At 45.3% G+C, this 19269-nt stretch overlaps 1 protein-coding gene across 1 annotated transcript in view; it reads right to left on the bottom strand.

The window, feature by feature from the left end:
- LOC141147854 (uromodulin-like) overlaps window positions 1-19269 on the bottom strand; it is a 144635-nt gene that overhangs the window by 83183 nt on the left and 42183 nt on the right. Inside the window, exon 9 of the mRNA XM_073635021.1 lies at window positions 15986-16000. Within this exon, the coding sequence (XP_073491122.1) occupies window positions 15986-16000 (15 nt within the window). The remainder of the gene's footprint in view (window positions 1-15985; window positions 16001-19269) is intronic.

The following is a 19269-nucleotide window of genomic DNA, read 5'->3' as shown; positions in this document are numbered from 1 at the left end:
AGTGCCCACAATGATGAAATGATGAAATCACATGGATCAAAGATAAAATAGCAGACCTCGAGGACAGGTCCAGAAGGAATAACCTAAAAATTAGAGGTATCCCTGAGACAGTAGCTGCGTCACAGCTGCCACAATATGTCCATGATCTATTTTCCGCCATAATACCCACAATGTCTGCATTAGAACTCACAGTGGATAGAGTACATAGAGTTCCAAAACCGTCTTTCTTAGCTGACGATATACCCAGGGATGTTTTGCTGAGATTGCACTTCTACAGAGCAAAAGAGAGTTTATTGGCTGCTTTTTGCAAAACTGACCAACGCCCAGCTCAATATGCCTCCCTGCAACTACTCCCGGACCTCTCCAGACACACTCTTCAGCGTCGCCGCAACCTAGCCACCATAACTAAGGCCCTGCGCAACCATCACATCCTACACAAGTGGAAATACCCTGCCACACTCTCCATCACTTACAATGGAACTGATACCAATGTCTCAACCCTTGAGGAAGGATTGACAGCCCTCTGCCAATGGGGAATTTTATTGGACTCACCTCCAGTCCCCATTCAAGTGGATGGTCCCCCACACATACAGCCTGAGTGGCAAGTGGTGAACCGAAAGAAAAAATGACAAGCAGAATGTACACCTCAAAAGAACGCTCTTACACATCTAAATATGATCTATTGCTAAATACCCCCCGGCATTGGTACTCATCACATGGAAATTCTTCCATTTCCCCCCACTTCTGCTGAACAGTACACACGGTTCAAGAATCCCCCAGTGGATTCTCCTTTTACCCTGTCAACTGTTCCTTTTCTCTATTTCAGTTTGCTATGTTTTGCATCTCTCTTTGTTTTTTCTGTTTTTTTCGGATCAACAACCGGCATCAGAGACATCTTCAGGATTCCTTCCACTGAACCTCATCGACCTGCACTGTACCGACATCCAATCACATGGCATTCCAGGACTTGAAGAATATGCCAGGATTCTCCTTTCCATTCGCCCAGGTCATGGTACACCTACAAAACATCATCGCCTGTGAACATAAGAAACTACTCCTCCCTTGGCCCATCGATAAGCATCTCAATTGTGAGTACAATCGACATCTGACATTTAATGAACCCCCAAGTTAACACATGCTAGTTAAAATACTCTCCATTAATGCTCATGGCCTGAACCATCCGGCCAAAAGAGCATCTCTCTGGAAAGAAGCAGACTCTTCCCAATGCGACATCTTATGTGTCCAAGAAACACACTTCCACCGCACAGCTCCGCCCAGATGCTCTCACAGATGCTTCCAACATTATTTTTTCTACAATATGCCAGCGAAAGAGAGAAGGAGTTATGGTGGCAATCAAGGACTCGATATCCTTCCAACTCCACTCAGTAACATCTGATCCGGCTGGTCGCTATCTCATTATAGTGTGTGACATAAATGCCACCCGATATACTCTAGTGAACGTATATGTTCACAATAACCACCAAATTCGATTCCTGAACAGGTTGATGGAAAAGCTCAAGAAGCTCCAACAAGGTTCTCTAGTACTATGTGGAGACTTTAACATTACACCAGATCCACGCATAGATTCCACATCGGTATCCTCCAATAGGTCACCCTCTTTGGCTAATTTCTTACGTTCCCAGGACCTGTATGATGAATGGCGATGCACACATGCCAATGAAAGGGACTTTTCGTTTTTCTCTCATAGACACTGCACATATACGAGGATTGATCTGTTTCTAATGGACAAGTGGCTGCTTCAAAAAATAATTCAAATCAAAATCAATAATATAACGTGGTCGGACCATGCTTCCATCCTCCTGACTCTAGGGGATAACTGCCCCAACAATAGGGCATATGTGTGGCGCGCTAATCCCCAGGTAATACAAAACCTGGCAACTAAAAAAATACTAGAGGGTCACTTGTCCGATTATTTTCAGATCAATTCCTCCTCTACAAAAGATCCATTTGTACTCTGGAACGCACATAAGGCGTACATTAGAGGAATGTTTATCCAACTGGGCGCAAGGCTCAAAAAGCGGAGACAGCAGCGGCTTAATACCCTACTATCTGAAATTAGTACCCTTGAGTCTCAAAACAAAATAAATCCAACGCACCACATCAGCACGAAAATCACCTCCCTAAGACACGACCTTAGGCTAGAACTTCTGCAGTCTTTTGAACAAACTGAAAGAAGGGTGAAAATGTCCTTCTATTCGTCTAGTAACAAAGCTGGTAAAGCACTTGCTCGCAAACTACAAGGCCAGCGCTTTAAAACCAAAATACCTCATATCATCAACCCTAAGTCTAAACAAAAAGTATTTGATCCCCAAAACATTGCAGATGCCTTTAGTGAATACTATGGGTCCCTTTATAACCTAAATCAGGATAGCAATACTACACAACCTTCTAATTCAGCTATAGTTAATTTTTTTAAAAGACATTGACCTACCACAACTCTCTGTTTCACAATTACAGGAGTTAAATACCCCCTTCTCCCTGTCGGAAATAATGAAGGTTATCGATACTCTTCCCAATAACAAATCCCCAGGACCATATGGGCTGACAGGGGAATACTACAAAAATTTTAAACAAACTTTAGGCCCACACCTTCTTAGGGTGTTTGAGACCGCTGCTGCCTCTGCTTCCTTTCCATCTGAGATGTTAGAAGCTCTAATAGTTACTCTGCCTAAACTGGGCAAGACACCGGACGTCCCCCAAAATTTTAGGCCCATTTCTTTATTAAACAATGACCTAAAGATTTATGCTAAATTAATAGCACTGTGACTTGTGGACATCCTGCCCACCCTAGTGGACTCGGACCAATCTGGATTTACTAAGGGTAGACAGACCTCTGATGCCACCAGACGACTATTAGATATAATCCACTTGGCTACGAAACACAGGACGCTTTCTCTGCTCCTTGCTTTGGACGCAGAGAAGGCGTTCGATAGAGTACACTGGATGTACCTAACAACAACATTGGAGAAATTTGGCTTCAAAGGCCATCTGCTTTCTGCAATACTAGCCCTGTATACTTCCCCGTCAGTCCGAGTGTATACTTCGGGCATGCTGTCTAAACCCTTTAGGATTACAAATGGCACTCGCCAAGGATGCCTACTGTCTCCCCTTATTTTTAATTTGTTAATAGAGCCATTAGCCGCCAGCATTAGACAAAACCCTAACATACAAGGCTTTATGATCAACAAACGCAAACACGTCATAAGTCTCTTTGCAGATGATGTGATCCTAATGCTCACTAATCCGGTGTCTTCCCTGGAAAATGTATCTCAACTATTGCATAGGTACGGTATGGTATCATACTACAAGGTAAATGACGCCAAATCTTATATATTGGATCTAGGTGTAAATCCAAGTGACAAAGCAGACCTACAAAACAGATTCCCGTATGTATGGAACCCCCAAGAAATTACATATTTAGGTATTAAACTCACCTCTCAACCTAAACAATTGTTCAATGCTAACTACCTGCCGCTAGAATGCAAATTACAAGCAGGACTTCAAACCTTAAGCAAACATACATTATCATGGTCAGGAAGACTGGCAGCCTTCAAAATGCAACTCCTACCACAACTACTTTATATATACCGAACGGTACCCATTCCGGTCCCCAGAAAATTCTTTCAAACCTTACAAACCATTCTTTCCAAATACCTTTGGGAAGGCAAGAAACCCAGAAGCACTTTCTCCTAACTTTGTAAGACAAAACAAGCGGGCGGAGTAGGACTACCAGTCTTGGCTGACTACCATTTAGCTGCCATATTAGCTCAACTTAGAGGATGGTTTCCTGACCAACCTACCCCACTCTGTGGGAGCATTGAACAAGCCGCAATACCAGGAGGTAACCTATATGAATATGTCCTAGCTTATCCCCATCTTAAAACTAAAACCACTGATCTTCCTCTACCAATTCTAGCAACTCTGTACTCATGGAAGACTATGGTGACTTCCAAATCTCTGTCATCCCCCACTATTCCGTTATCCATACCCATCTCTATCCTAGCTTTGATAATCCCGGAATTGAACCTAAATAGGTGGAAAAGCGGGGGACTGAAATGGGTATCGGATCTATACTCGGGCATTAATATCAAACCATTTGCTAAAATACAACTGGAATATGGTTTACCTGCCTCAGAACAATTTAATCACTTCCGAGTTACATCTTATCTGAAGAGTAACGGCACCCTTCAATACAAATTATTCTGGCAGATCAAAATTTACCTTACTGCCAAACATTCTCGTAGAGGTGGTATCTCACTGTTCTACAATTTCCTCCATGACAAATCCATACTCACCAAAACAAACTCCATGCTAGCATGGGAAAGAGATCTTAACGATTCCTTTTCAAAGGAACAATGGCACAAAGCCTTACAATATATCCATTCGGCCACTAAATGCACCAATCTCTGGGAACTCTCTCACAAGATTACACAGAGATGGTATCTAACACCATATCGGTTAGCTAAATTTGACTCCTCCACATCTCCTTTGTGCTGGAGAGGATGTGAACAATCAGGCACCATCTTTCATGTTCTCTGGTGTTGTAAAGGACTGGCCAACTTTTGGTCCAACATCTTTACTATCCTACACCAAGTGACAGGCATACGGATTCCATACTCTCCTACATTAGCTCTATTAAATGTAGGAATTGAAGACATACCACCACTCCATAGGAAATTTACCATCCACTTATTTCTAGCAGCCAAGTTAGTGATACTTAGACTGTGGAGATCACCGAATCCCCCAGAAGTAAAAGAAGCTATACGCACACTTTCCATACACTATACCTATGAACGCATGCTCGCAACCATTGAGGGAAAATACGAGACCTTTCTTCCACATTGGCAACAATGGATAACTTGGTACAATATGAACCACACATAGCTAAATTCCTAATAAGCGTATAACTATATACCATCCCTATTCTCCGAGTAGAACTGAATAAAAATACTCTAATTGAGGTTCGAACCCCTCCTTTTCTCTATTGTGTCTGAGCTGATCCTTGTTTGTTTGTTTATTTTACTTATTAGTTACGAACAATACGCTCTTGATGTAAAAATGCTAACAGTAATTGTCTAGTTGAACTTCCCCCATATTGTTACAACAGAGGAGAGGACGTGTGGGGAAGGTCCCTTCACAGAGTCACAGTAAGCTCCCACAGGGGTGACTTGTGGAGAGAGGCAGCACCTTCCGTCCTCTACACATTCTTCAATAACCACACTAATGTTATGTAGATGCACGATTCTGTTAGCTATTATAATTATAATTATCTATACAACAGCCTATGCTACATTTTGATGATTGACAACTGTTGTTTACCTTTTGTATGTTGAAAAAACTGAATAAAAAACTATTGATAAAAAAAAAAAAAAAGAAGGATCTGAGCCTCAGATTATTCATGACGATTTTTGATTGGTCCAATAGCAGCCTCAATGCCTGCCTGATGTGGGATGGATGTATAAAGACTTGTGACATCCCAGGTCACAAGAATCCCACCTTCATAGTGTGGGGGTAGTTCTCTGAATTTTGACAAAAAAATCGTTGGTGTCCCTAATGCAAGATCTAGTCTTTTTCACAAGGGGAGACAGAATTTTATCAAGGAGGAACAAAAATAGAGTCCCTCCCCGAAACAATGGGGCATCCTGGTGGAGACACACTGTCCTTATGAATTTTCGACAATATATATAGGACAGGGACACGTGTATGAGATGGTACCAAGGATTCAAAAAGGTCCCGGAAAATTAACCCCTCCTTCAGTGCCGGTTTCAAAATGTTCTCTAATAATTTTCTGATACCCCATGTGGGATCTGTAATAACCTTCTTATACACAGTTCGATCGTTCAGCTGATGATTGATCTCATCCATTTGGGGATCCATAACCATGACTGAACCCCCTTTATTAGCCGGCTTACAAATTATGTCATTATGTTTGCCTAGATCCTTCAATGCTGACCTCTCTTTGTGGGATAGATTAATAGGTATATGGTCCCTATAATCAACTCTGGCAACCAGATCTTTCACCCCTCGAGTGACCTCTTGAACAAATGTTTCCACCAGAGCATAGGAGGTCGGTGGGACATATTTAGATTTTGTCAGTAGACCAAGTGATTTACAGTCCAATGCATCCCCCACTGACTCCCCATAAGTGAAAGGTCTGTGGATAAAATGTACCTTCCATCTTATACTAAGGAATAATCGATATAGGTCTTGATCTAGTTGGAACGTAAGGAGTAAGAATTATGCTTCATGGTGTTAGAGGAGGTTTTCCGTGATAAAAGAGGGGGTGACAGAATTTTAAAACTAAAAAAACATGAAGTATGGTGGATTAATAGGTTACAGTCTCTTCACCCTAAGGGGATGAATAGAGACTATGACCTATACTTATTTTTGTAGGATATGAATGGACAGGTAGAATCAGACAGTTAAATGTATACATATATATGTTGACAAAATATGTGTATATATAGATGTATATGTTTCTCTTTTGTCTCCCTAGATTTAATGGATACATCGTATAGATTTGAAGGCTTATACTCTGTTTACACATTTTGGAATGAAATTGAAACAAAGAATTGTCAAAATGAAAATAGGGGAATTATCTTTGAGAGTAACTTTTTGGAAATGTATTTAAATAGGATTGTGGCATAAGGATATAAATGTTTGACATTTGACAAGTATAAGCAGGAATATGCTTTCTATATGTATATAGGAATTATGTTTATATTTGATTGTTTCTATCTATTCACATAATATAGGGTTTATCATTAAGACAGTGGCGTCACTAGGGTTGGTGTCACCCGGTGCAGTAAAACATGGTGTCACCCCCCAGCATGACAGGCAGTATTGCACTGAGCAGGCTGGCGCATTAAGTGCCTCTCACGCCCCCCACCCCCCAGCCTGCCGCAGTGCTAATTGATTGTGTCACCCAGGGCATTCATCTCAGAAAAAAGGTGCAGGAACTCGACCACGCTCCACACCTTTCCCCAAGTAGGGGGGGTGGGGGGGTTGAGCGTGCCACAGCAGCTGGGAGTGGGAGGGTCCTTAAGGGTCATTAAATACCATGAGGGTGCTAGACACAGAGTCAGAGGTCAGAGTTCAGGTGGGTGCAGGGTGCAGAGTTCAGGTGGGTGCAGGGTGCAGAGTTCAGGTGAGTGCAGAGTTCAGGTGGGTGCAGGGTGCAGAGTTCAGGTGAGTTCAGGTGGGTGCAAGGTGCACAGTGCAGGTGGGTGCAGAGTGCAGAGTTCAGGTGGGTGCAGAGTTCAGGTGGGTGCAGAGTTTAGGTGGGTGCAAGGTGCAGAGTTTAGATGGGTGCAGGGTGCAGAGTTCAGGTGGGTGCAGAGTTCAGGTGGGTGCAGAGTGCATGGTGCAGGTGGGTGCAGAGTTCAGGTAGGTGCAGGGTGCAGAGTGCATGTGGGTGCAGAGTTCAGGTAGGTGCAGGGTGCAGAGTTCAGGTTGGTGCAGAGTTCAGGTGGGTGCAGGGTGCAGGTTGGTGCAGAGTTCAGGTGGGTGCAGAGTGAAGGTAGGTACAGGGTGCAGGTAGGTAGGTACAGGGTGCAGTTAGGTACAGGATGCAGGTAGGTACATGGTGCAGGTAGGTACAGGGTGCAGGTAGGTACATGGTGCAGGTAGGTACATGGTGCAGGTAAGTACAGGGTGCAGAGTTCTACCACCAAATCACCATCCTGGACAGAACTGTCTTCCCCCTCCCAGCACAGACACCCATCCCCCTTCCTGTACAATTAGCACATATTAAACTTTCCCCTGTAAACACAGACCTCAGATACAGCGCGGCTCAATCCAGAGAGATGTCCCTCCTCCCAGGCTCCTCTCATGACCTGTAAGACACGCAGAGCCGGGGAGGAGCCACCAAGCAAAAGCTTCCCCTCCCCGGCTCTAGTGTGACAGGCAGCGGCGAGTGATGCTTGCTGCGGGAGTGTGGACAGGTGCAGAGAATCTGGCCGGACAGGAGCGCTGTGTCACTTCTAAATACAGAAGCCTGGCTTCCGTGTTTAGAAGTGACAGTACTGAGCGGAAAGCACAGGGCAGCAACGTAGATGGCGGAACTCTCTTCCACCACGTTCCAGCTGAAAGCCCTGGTGTCACCCCTCTTGCGGGTGTCACCTGGGTGCGGACCGCACCCCCCGCACAGTGACGTCACTAGGGTTGGTGTCACCCGGTGCAGTAAAACATGGTGTCACCCCCCCAGCATGACAGGCAGTATTGCACTGAGCAGGCTAGCGCATTAAGTGCCTCTCATGCCCCCCCCCAGCCTGCTGCAGTGCTAATTGATTGTGTCACCCAGGGCATTCATCTCAGAAAAAAGGTGCAGGAACTCGACCACGCTCCACACCTTTCCCCAAGTAGGGGGATGGGGGGTTGAGCGTGCCACAGCAGCTGGGAGCGGGAGGGTCCTTAAGAGTCATTAAATACCATGAGGGTGCTACACACAGAGTCAGAGGTCAGAGTTCAGGTGGGTGCAGGGTGCAGAGTTCAGGTGGGTGCAGAGTTCAGGTGGGTGCAGGGTGCAGAGTTCAGGTGGGTGCAGGGTGCAGAGTTCAGGTGAGTACAGAGTTCATGTGGGTGCAGGGTGCAGAGTTCAGGTGAGTTCAGGTGGGTGCAGGGTGCACAGTGCAGGTGGGTGCAGAGTGCAGAGTTCAGGTGGGTGCAGAGTTCAGGTGAGTGCAGGGTGCATAGTTCAGGTGGGTGCAGGGTGCAGAGTGCAGGTAGGTGTAGGGTGCAGAGTTCAGGTGGGTGCAGGGTGCAGCGTTGGGTGCAGGGTTCAGAGTTCAGGTGGGTGCAGAGTTCAGGTGGGTGCAGAGTTCAGGTGGGTGCAGGGTGCAGAGTTCAGGTTGGTGCAGAGTTCAGGTGGGTGAAGGATGCAGAGTGCAGGTGGGTGCAGAGTTTAGGTGGGTGCAGGGTGCAGAGTTTAGATGGGTGCAGGGTGCAGAGTTCAGGTGGGTGCAGAGTTCAGGTGTGTGCAGAGTGCATGGTGCAGGTGGGTGCAGAGTTCAGGTAGGTGCAGGGTGCAGAGTGCATGTGGGTACAGAGCTCAGGTGGGTGCAGGGTGCAGAGTTCAGGTGGGTGCAGGGTGCAGGTTGGTGCAGAGTTCAGGTGGGTGCAGTGTGCAGGTAGGTACAGGGTGCAGGTAGGAAGGTACAGGGTGCAGTTAGGTGCAGGATGCAGGTAGGTACATGGTGCAGGTAGGTACATGGTGCAGGTAGGTACAGGGTGCAGGTAGGTACATGGTGCAGGTAGGTACAGAGTGCAGGTAGGTACATGGTGCAGATAGGTACAGGGTGCAGGTAGGTACAGGGTGCAGGTAGGTACATGGTGCAGGTAGGTACAGGGTGCAGGTAGGTACATGGTGCAGGTAAGTACAGGGTGCAGAGTTCCACCACCAAATCACCATCCTGGACAGAACTGTCTTCCCCCTCCCAGCACAGACACCCATCCCCCTTCCTGTACAATTAGCACATATTAAACTTTCCCCTGTAAACACAGACCTCAGATACAGCGCGGCTCAATCCAGAGAGATGTCCCTCCTCCCAGGCTCCTCTCATGACCTGTAAGACACGTCAGAGCCACCAAGCAAAAGCTTCCCCTCCCCGGCTCTAGTGTGACAGGCAGCGGCGAGTGATGCTTGCTGCGGGAGTGTGGACAGGTGCAGAGAATCTGGCCGGACAGGAGCGCTGTGTCACTTCTAAATACAAAAGCCTTGCTTCCGTGTTTAGAAATGACAGTACTGAGCGGAAAGCACAGGGCAGCAACGTAGATGGCGGAACTCTCTTCCACCACGTTCCAGCTGAAAAAAGTCCTGGTGTCACCCCTCTTGTGGGTGTCACCTGGGTGCGGACCGCACCCCCATAGTGACGCCACTACATTAAGATAGGGTTAATGTTAGCTTCATTAATTATAACTAATTAAATTAATTAAGCTCCACACCTGTGTGGCACACTTTGGGTCTGGGATAAATGCACAATTTGTTATTGGTGTATCACACATAGCCAGAAAAGCCTGATGAAGAGCAGTGATGCTAGATACTGTACATTGGCTTGCACGTCTGCACTTTCTGTAATGGAATGAGAATCTTGAAGTAAAGAAGATGTTGCATTGAAGCTTTGGTCCCGTCTTTTTTATAATTGATTGTTGGTGGAGGATTGGAAGTCCACCCTGATCGTGCTTTGATATCATAAATAGAAAGAAAAGAAGGTAAAAAAACTGTGTTTTTTTCAGGGCAAATTGGACTTTCTTTTGTTGGTAAATGGTAATGGATATCACCTGATTTTTGTATTATCAAAGAGAAACTAGCCCAAAATAGTTTTTATATATATAAAAACTATTTTGGGCTAGTTTCTCTTTGATAATACAAAAATCAGGTGATATCCATTACCATTTACCAACAAAAGAAAGTCCAATTTGCCCTGAAAAAAACACAGTATAATCCACCTGGATGCATGGTGACATGGACAGTTTTACTAACATATATCAAAGTTGCAAAACTGTGCCTAGGCATTAACATTTGTTTTACCCTTAGGTGTGAAGGGGTTAAACTTAGGAATAGATGACTTTCTCCCATGCTTTCATACTGTGGTCACTCTTTTGGCTGCAAGGCTGACTGTCATTAGACAGAACCTTGCACTGAATCCGCCTGAAGCTGATGGATTGATTCAAATTCATTAAACCTTCAAAAATTATTAAATTATGATTTCAACCATCAAGGGGGCACGTTTTTGGAATTCTCAAAGAGAATTTACTACTGATTTAAGGGAATGGTTTTCGGAGGACTCAAGCTAGAAATAGGATAGGAATAAATGTGTACCAAATATCCCGATCTCCTTGCTGCATTCATCAGCTGCTGAAAGTTCTGAAGGAGAATCAAGACTTTGAGTACACAATTATCCTGATCCCAATTCCAGGTCGTGTTCTCCAAAACCCATTTTCCTAAGCCCTAATGAAGGCGGTGGGCTGAGTCCTCCAAACTCATCAACATCATTGCTTGCTTTAGTGTAAAACCTTATATTTGGAATTTATTATTCTGATGTAGTGCTCCAAAACTTTGGTATAACCATAATAATTTAACCACTTGCCGCCCACTCACCGTCAAATGACGGCTGGGAGGCGCCGCTCTCGTTCTGGGTGGACGTCATATGACGGCCTCCCAGAACAACCGCCACAGGGGGCACGCAGAACGGAGATCGCTGCCGCGCCTTGTCCTAGCTCTTTAACTATATGATCGGCTACGTCCAATCACAGCCGGTCACATGTAAACACAGAGATGCCGTAATCGGCGCTCCTCGCCCCACACTGACAAATTGTGAGGAGAGGAGAGCCGATCAATGGCATCTCCTCACAGAGGACATCTAGTGATGTAATCAGGGCACTGATCATCAGTGCCATGATTACAATTAAGTGCCAGCAATGCCACTGCCAGCAATCAGTGCCAACCAGTGCCCACAATTGGCACCACTCTGTACCCACAAGTGCCAGAAATCAGTGCCCACAAGTGCCAGCAATCAGTGGTCATCGGTGATGCCTCAGTGGTGGCTATCATTGATGCCCATCAATGCCCATCACTGCTGCCCATCAATGCTCATCACTAGGGATGAGCTTCGAGTTCGAGTCGAACTCATGTTCTACTCGAACATTGGCTGTTCGCAAGTTCGCCGAACAGCGAACAATTTGGGGTGTTCGCGGCAAATTCGAATGCCGCGGAACACCCTTTAAAAGTCTATGGGAGAAATCAAAAGTGCTAATTTTAAAGGCTTATATGCAAGTTATTGTCATAAAAAGTGTTTGGGGACCCGGGTCCTGCCCCAGGGGACATGGATCAATGCAAAAAAAAGTTTTAAAAACGGACGTTTTTTCAGGAACAGTGATTTTATTAATGCTTAAAGTCAAACAATAAAAGTGTAATATCCCTTTAAATTTCGTACCTGGGGGGTGTCTATAGTATGCCTGTAAAGGGGCGCATGTTTCCTGTTTTTAGAACAGTCTGACAGCAAAATGACATTTGGAAGGAAAAAACTCATTTAAAACTACCCGCGGCTATTGCATTGCCGACAATACACATAGAAGTTCATTGATAAAAACGGCATGGGAATTCCCCACAGGGCAACCCCGAACCAAAATAAAAAAAAAAAAATGATGTGGGGGTCCCCCTAAATTCCATACAAGGCCCTTCAGGTCTGGTATGGATATTAAGGGGAACCCCAGCCAAAATTTAAAAAAAAAATTGACTTGGGGTTCCCCCTAAATTCCATACCAGACCCTTCAGGTCTGGTATGGATTTTAAGGGGAACCCCGCGCCAAAAAAAAAAAAAAAAACGGCGTGGGGTCCCCCTAATAATCCATACCAGACCCTTATCCGAGCACGCAACCTGGCAGGCCGCAGGAAAAGAGGGGGGGATGAGAGTGCGGCCCCCCCCCTCCTGAACCGTACCAGGCCACATGCCCTCAACATTGGGAGGGTGCTTTGGGGTAGCCCCCCAAAACACCTTGTCCCCATGTTGATGAAGACAAGGGCCTCATCCCCACAACCCTGGCCGGTGGTTGTGGGGGTCTGCGGGCGGGGGGCTTATCGGAATCTGGAAGCCCCCTTTAACAAGGGGACCCCCAGATCCCGGCCCCCCCCCCTGTGTGAAATGGTAAGGGGGTACTTACCCCTACCATTTCACTAAAAAACTGTCAAAAATGTTAAAAATGACAAGAGACAGTTTTTGACAATTCCTTTATTTAAATGCTTCTTCTTTCTTCCTTCATCTTCTTCTTCTTCTGGTTCTTCTGGCTCTTCTGGTTCTTCCTCCGGCGTTCTCGTCCAGCATCTTCTCCGCGGCGTCTTCTATCTTCTTCTCCTCGGGCCGCTCCGCACCCATGGCATGGGGGGGAGGCTCCCGCTCTTCTCTTCATCTTCTTCTCTTCTTCATCTTCTTCTTCATCTTCTTCTTCTTCTTCTCTTCTTCCTTCTTCTCTTCTTCATGTCTTCTCCGGGCCGCTCCGCAGCCATGCTGTGGCATGGAGGGAGGCTCCCGCTGTGTGACGGCGTCTCTTCGTCTGACGGTTCTTAAATAACGGGGGGTGGGGCCATCCGGTGACCCCGCCCCCTCTGACGCACGGTGACTTGAGGGACTTCCCTGTGACGTCACGGGGAATGCCACAGGGAAGTCCCGTCATGTCACCGTGCGTCAGAGGGGGCGGGGTCACCGGGTGGCCCCGCCCCCGTTATTTAAGAACCGTCAGACGAAGAGACGCCGTCACACAGCGGGAGCCTCCCTCCATGCCACAGCATGGCTGCGGAGCGGCCCGGAGAAGACATGAAGAAGAGAAGAAGGAAGAAGAGAAGAAGAAGAAGAAGATGAAGAAGAAGATGAAGAAGAGAAGAAGATGAAGAGAAGAGCGGGAGCCTCCCCCCTCATGCCATGGGTGCGGAGCGGCCCGAGGAGAAGAAGATAGAAGACGCCGCGGAGAAGATGCTGGACGAGAACGCCGGAGGAAGAACCAGAAGAGCCAGAAGAACCAGAAGAAGAAGAAGATGAAGGAAGAAAGAAGAAGCATTTAAATAAAGGAATTGTCAAAAACTGTCTCTTGTCATTTTTAACATTTTTGACAGTTTTTTAGTGAAATGGTAGGGGTAAGTACCCCCTTACCATTTCACACAGGGGGGGGGGCCGGGATCTGGGGGTCCCCTTGTTAAAGGGGGCTTCCAGATTCCGATAAGCCCCCCGCCCGCAGACCCCCACAACCACCGGCCAGGGTTGTGGGGATGAGGCCCTTGTCTTCATCAACATGGGGACAAGGTGTTTTGGGGGGCTACCCCAAAGCACCCTCCCAATGTTGAGGGCATGTGGCCTGGTACGGTTCAGGAGGGGGGGGCTGCACTCTCGTCCCCCCCTCTTTTCCTGCGGCCTGCCAGGTTGCGTGCTCGGATAAGGGTCTGGTATGGATTTTTAGGGGGACCCCACGCCGTTTTTTTTTTTTTTTTTTTGGCCGGGGTTCCCCTTAAAATCCATACCAGACCTGAAGGGTCTGGTATGGAATTTAGGGGGAACCCCACGTCAATTTTTTTTTTAAATTTTGGCTGGGGTTCCCCTTAATATCCATACCAGACCTGAAGGGCCTTGTATGGAATTTAGGGGGACTCCCACATCATTTTTTTTTTTTTAATTTTGGTTCGGGGTTGCCCTGTGGGGAATTCCCATGCCGTTTTTATCAATGAACTTCTATGTGTATTGTCGGCAATGCAATAGCCGCGGTAGTTTTAAATGTGTTTTTTCCTTCAAAATGTCACTTTGCTGTCAGACTGTTCTAAACACGGGAAACATGCGCCCCTTTACAGGCATACTATAGACACCCCCCAGGCATGAAATTTAAAGGGATATTACACTTTTATTGTTTGACTTTAAGCATTATTAAAATCACTGCTCCTGAAAAAACGTCCGTTTTTAAAACTTTTTTTTGCATTGATTCATGTCCCCTGGGGGAGGACCCAGGTCCCCAAACACTTTTATTGACAATAACTTGCATATTAGCCTTTAAAATTAGCACTTTTGATTATTCATGTTCGTGTCCCATAGACTTTAACGGTGTTCGCGTGTTCGAACAAATTTTTTTCCTGTTCGCATGTTCTGGTGCGAACCGAACAGGTGGGTGTTCGGCTCATCCCTACTCATCACTGCTGCCCATCAATGCCACCCATCAATGCCCATCAGTGCCCATCAGTGCCGCCTATTCGTGCCACCTATCTGTGCCCACCAGTGTTGCCTATCTGTGCCCACCAGTGCCGCCTATCTGTGCCCAGTGCCCACCAGTGCCACCCATAAGTGCACTCCCTTCAGTGCTCATCAGTGCCACATATCAGTGCCACCTATCAGTGCCCATAAGTGTGGCATATTCGTGCCTCCTCATCAGTGCCACCTAATCAGTGACCATAAGTGCCGTCTCATCAGTGCCCATAAGTGCCACCTCATCAGTGCCCATCAGTGCAGCCTATCAGTGCCCATCAGTGCTGCCTCATCAGCGCCCATCAGTGAAGGAGAAAAATTACTTATTTACAAAATTTACTGAGAGGAACTTTTTTTCAAAAAGTTTGGTCTTTTTTTAGGAAAAAATAAAAACCCAGGAGTGATTAAATACCACGAAAATAAATCTCTATTGTGTGAATACATTTATAAAAATTTCACATGGTTACAGTGTAGCATAGCCACGCAATTGTCATTCAAAGTGTGACAGCGCTGAAAGCTGAAAAATGGCCTGGGCAGGAAGGGGTTGTAAGTGCTCTGTATTGAGGTTGTTAAAGTTGGATTTGCTGTCTTATACATCAATGTATGATTTCATATCATAAGTATAACACTCAAATGATTGAACCTGATGTGTTCTTGCACCTTTGTCCCTTTTAATTTTGTATGTAATAGCTCTCATCTCTACATCAATCACTGTTAGTTTTACAAAAAGAAATAAAGACTGATTTAATTTAAAAAAAAAGATAGTTCTGTGACAGAATAAACCCGACCATTGACCACTTCTTAATTGCGTGTCTGTTTTGTGTGAAAATCTGTCTCATCTCCAGCAGTAAACTAGATCTAATGACCTAAAAAATTAATGCATCTTTTGCACTATGATACAGGGGTCACAAATGCATAAACAAACTGTTGCACAGACTTTGCTAACTGACACAATGCCTGATCTGTATTTATATTTATCACTAATTTGCTTAAAAAATGTCCCCTAATACATTTCTCAGTCAGGGTGAACAGAAAATGGCTAAAGCTGAAAAAATATCACTAAGATTGATGTTAATTATAGAAAACAAACTAAAGTAAAAGCAGAAGTTTTGTTCTGTAAATCTCGGGGGTGGTGACCATATTGAATATCATCTATAGACCGGTGATCTCTACACATAACAGGAAGATAAGAGAACTGTATTATTTACATATAAAGAAACCACAAAACTATCATACTGCGAGCTTACCTGGTTTGTCCAACCCTACAAAAAAATGTAAAAAAAAAGAACATTAGATTGTGTTCCTTGGGATGCATCTCTTGCAATTATCAAATCATCATTCCAGATAAAGTGACATTTTCTGACAATAGTTATAAAGTTCTCATTTACACTCTGCCAACAATACATTGCTCACCTTCCACTCTATATGATGCTGTACTATGCATTTTAGCATTGCATTCCTACAGAATTGAAGTTTGTGCTTTAAAAACATATATTTAGTGATAGAAAATAATACATAGATAAATTAGAGTGGAATTTGAGGACTTTTAACATTACAGCAGTGGAAAAAACTATAGCCATAGCCGGTTCTATGGGGCTTTGGTGGTGTCAGGGGGCCTCATTAATGAGGATGTTGAGGTAAATTAAAATGACTAGACTTGGGTTTCGTTTCCACAACACGCAATCTGCTCCAGCACCAATTTCCCCTATACATGGGCCGAAAACAGTATCCCCTACCTTGGAATTCAACTAACCAAAACAACCAAATCTTTGTTCCAACATAACTACATACCCTTTCGTGCAACATTTCTACAAGACCTAAACCAACTAGCCAAACTAGAATTTTCCTGGATGGGTAGATTAGCGGCATTCAAAATGCTCCACCTTCCCCAGCTCCTATACCTATTCAGATCGTTACAAATCCCAATCCCGATCAGCTATTTTAGATCCCTTCTGTCTATGTTATCTAGATTTATCTGGCAAGGAAAGAAATCTTGCTGTGTTTACATACATTTAATCAGACACTGCTCAATAGGCGGGATGGGATATGTCAATTTCTTTGACTACTATCTGGCCACAGTGCTCACACAAATTGAATAATGGTACCAACCTTCCCCCCACCACACTATGGGGAATAATGGAATCCTCTTAGCATGACATTAGGTACCTGTATTTCCTCCCACTCTGCTAGCATCAGTACGGGCCTGGAAAACACTGACTCAGAGTGCTCATAAATTCCCTGTACCACACACACCCTTAAAATATCATACCAAAAAATAAAATAAAATCCTCATGCATGTGTCTTGCTTCTTATTATAGGGGGTCAACAATGCCAAGAGTTGGTGAAAGCAGGGGTCCGTCATCCGGAGATAATTCCGAAAATCATCTGGATTATTCTCCTGGAGCTCCCGCAGCAAAGGCATATGACATAATTGGTCATAAAGCAACCAATATTTGGCGCAAGAACTCCTCCTCCTCCTGTTCCTGGACTGAACTTGGGTCAATGCAATAATTCCAAGGCCAATAATAAATAACACGTTATCTCCTCCGATTCCGCAACATGTCTGGTTGACAAACGGCCGTTCAGAAACAAACTGAAAAGCTCTAAATGAAAAGTGTGAAATGAAAAGCGCGAATCAACACTCACCAAACTTCTACTAACACAAAATTAGCAGAAGGAGCACAAAGGGTGGCGCTAAAGATCTGAAAAAGCACGTAGTACGTCACTATGTTTGTGTTTGATGGCCGACAATTCCTTGCCGTTTGTATGCAAGACAAAATCCAGGCACACGCCTTAGAACAAAAGTCAGAGATTTTGTCTGCGGAAAATCCGATCGTGTCGGATTTCTTTTGTTTATCCTGTCTACAGGTTGTTATTTATAACCTTACCGAGGGATGGACAACTGGCCCCACCTGGTAACACCCCAGGGTCTCTGTCAACCACACTTCTCACCTGGGATATTCCTGAATAGCAGTGTACATCATAGCCGAGGGCGAAGGCCTTCGATCCCTGGTAACGCTGTTCGCTGGTGTGTGTATAACACATGTGGAAAATAGCGAAGTCCAGGCTTCCCAGGGTATGTACTTTTTTGTTCTTCCCCACTGACCTCGGTTGGGTTGTTTTCCTCCCCAACCCCTCTTCCTCAAGATGCAAGCACCCTTCGCTAGGGTTAACACTCTCAGGTGATTCCTCAATAGTGAGCTATGTACAACCGTCCTCTTACAGTCTCTAAACTTGCTAGATAGACCCCCACAAAATCTTTATATGAAAGTGGTCTCCTGGAATGTCAAGGGTTTACATTCTGCCCAAAACCATATGGCGGTCCCTGTCCACCTAAACATCTTAAAACTGATGTCACACTACTCCAGGAGACATATTTGACAGCAGCTGATTTCACCCGCATGCGCAAGCTCTGGGTAGGCCAGGTATTTGGGTCTCCAGCTATTAAAGGGAATTCAGGTGTCCTTCTCCTCATTAGGGATGAGCCGAACACCCCCCTGTTCTGTTTGCATCCAGAACATGCGAACAGGCAAAAAAGTTTGTTTGAACGCGCGAACACCGTTAAAGTCTATGGGACACGAACATGAATAATCAAAAGTGCTAATTTTAAAGGCTTATATGCAAGTTTTTGTCATAAAAAGTGTTTGGGGACCCAGATCCTGCCCCAGGGGACATGTATCAATGCAAAAAAAGTTTTAAAACTGGCCGTTTTTTCAGGAGCAGTGATTTTAATAATGCTTAAAGTGAAACAATAAAAGTGAAATATTCCTTTAAATTTCGTACCGGGGGGGTGTCTATAGTATTCCTGTAAAGTAGCACATGTTTCCCGTGTTTAGAACAGTCTCTGCACAAAATTACATTTCTAAAGGAAAAAAGTAATTTAAAACTACTTGCGGCTATTAATTAATTGTCGGGTCTCTGTAATACAGATAAAAGTCATTAAAAAAAACTCATGGGATCCCCCCTCCAGTCCATTACCAGGCCCTTTGGGTCTGGTATGAATATTAAGGGGAACCCGAACCAAAATTTAAAAAAAAAATGCGTGGGGGTCCCCCTAAATTCCATACCAGGCCCTTCAGGTCTGGTATGGATATTAAGGGGAACACCGCCAAAATTAAAAAAAAAAAGGGATGGGGGTCCCCCTCAAAATCCATACCAGACCCTTCAGGTCTGGTATGGATTTTAAGAGGAACCTGGCGCCAAAATGTAAAAAAAAAATGGCGTAGGGGTCCCCCTAAAAATCCATACCAGACCCTTATCTGAGCATGCAACCTGGCAGGCCGCAGGAAAAGAGGGGGGGGCGAGAGAGCGCCCCTCCCCCCTCCTGAACCGTACCAGGCCACATGCCCTCAACATGGGGAGGATGTCTCCATGTTGATGGGGACAAGGGCCTCATCCCACAACCCTTGCCTGGTGGTTGTAGGGGTATGCGGGCGGGGGGCTTATCAGAATCTGGAAGCCCCCTTTAACAAGGAGACCCCAAGATCTCGGCCCCCCTGTGTGAAATGGGGTACAAATGTACCCCTACCAT

This window comes from Aquarana catesbeiana, linkage group LG06, assembly GCF_042186555.1.
Source record: "Aquarana catesbeiana isolate 2022-GZ linkage group LG06, ASM4218655v1, whole genome shotgun sequence".
NCBI lineage: Eukaryota > Metazoa > Chordata > Amphibia > Anura > Ranidae > Aquarana > Aquarana catesbeiana.
The sequence above is the reverse complement of the archived record's forward strand: the minus strand, read 5'-3'. Positions and strand labels throughout refer to the sequence as shown.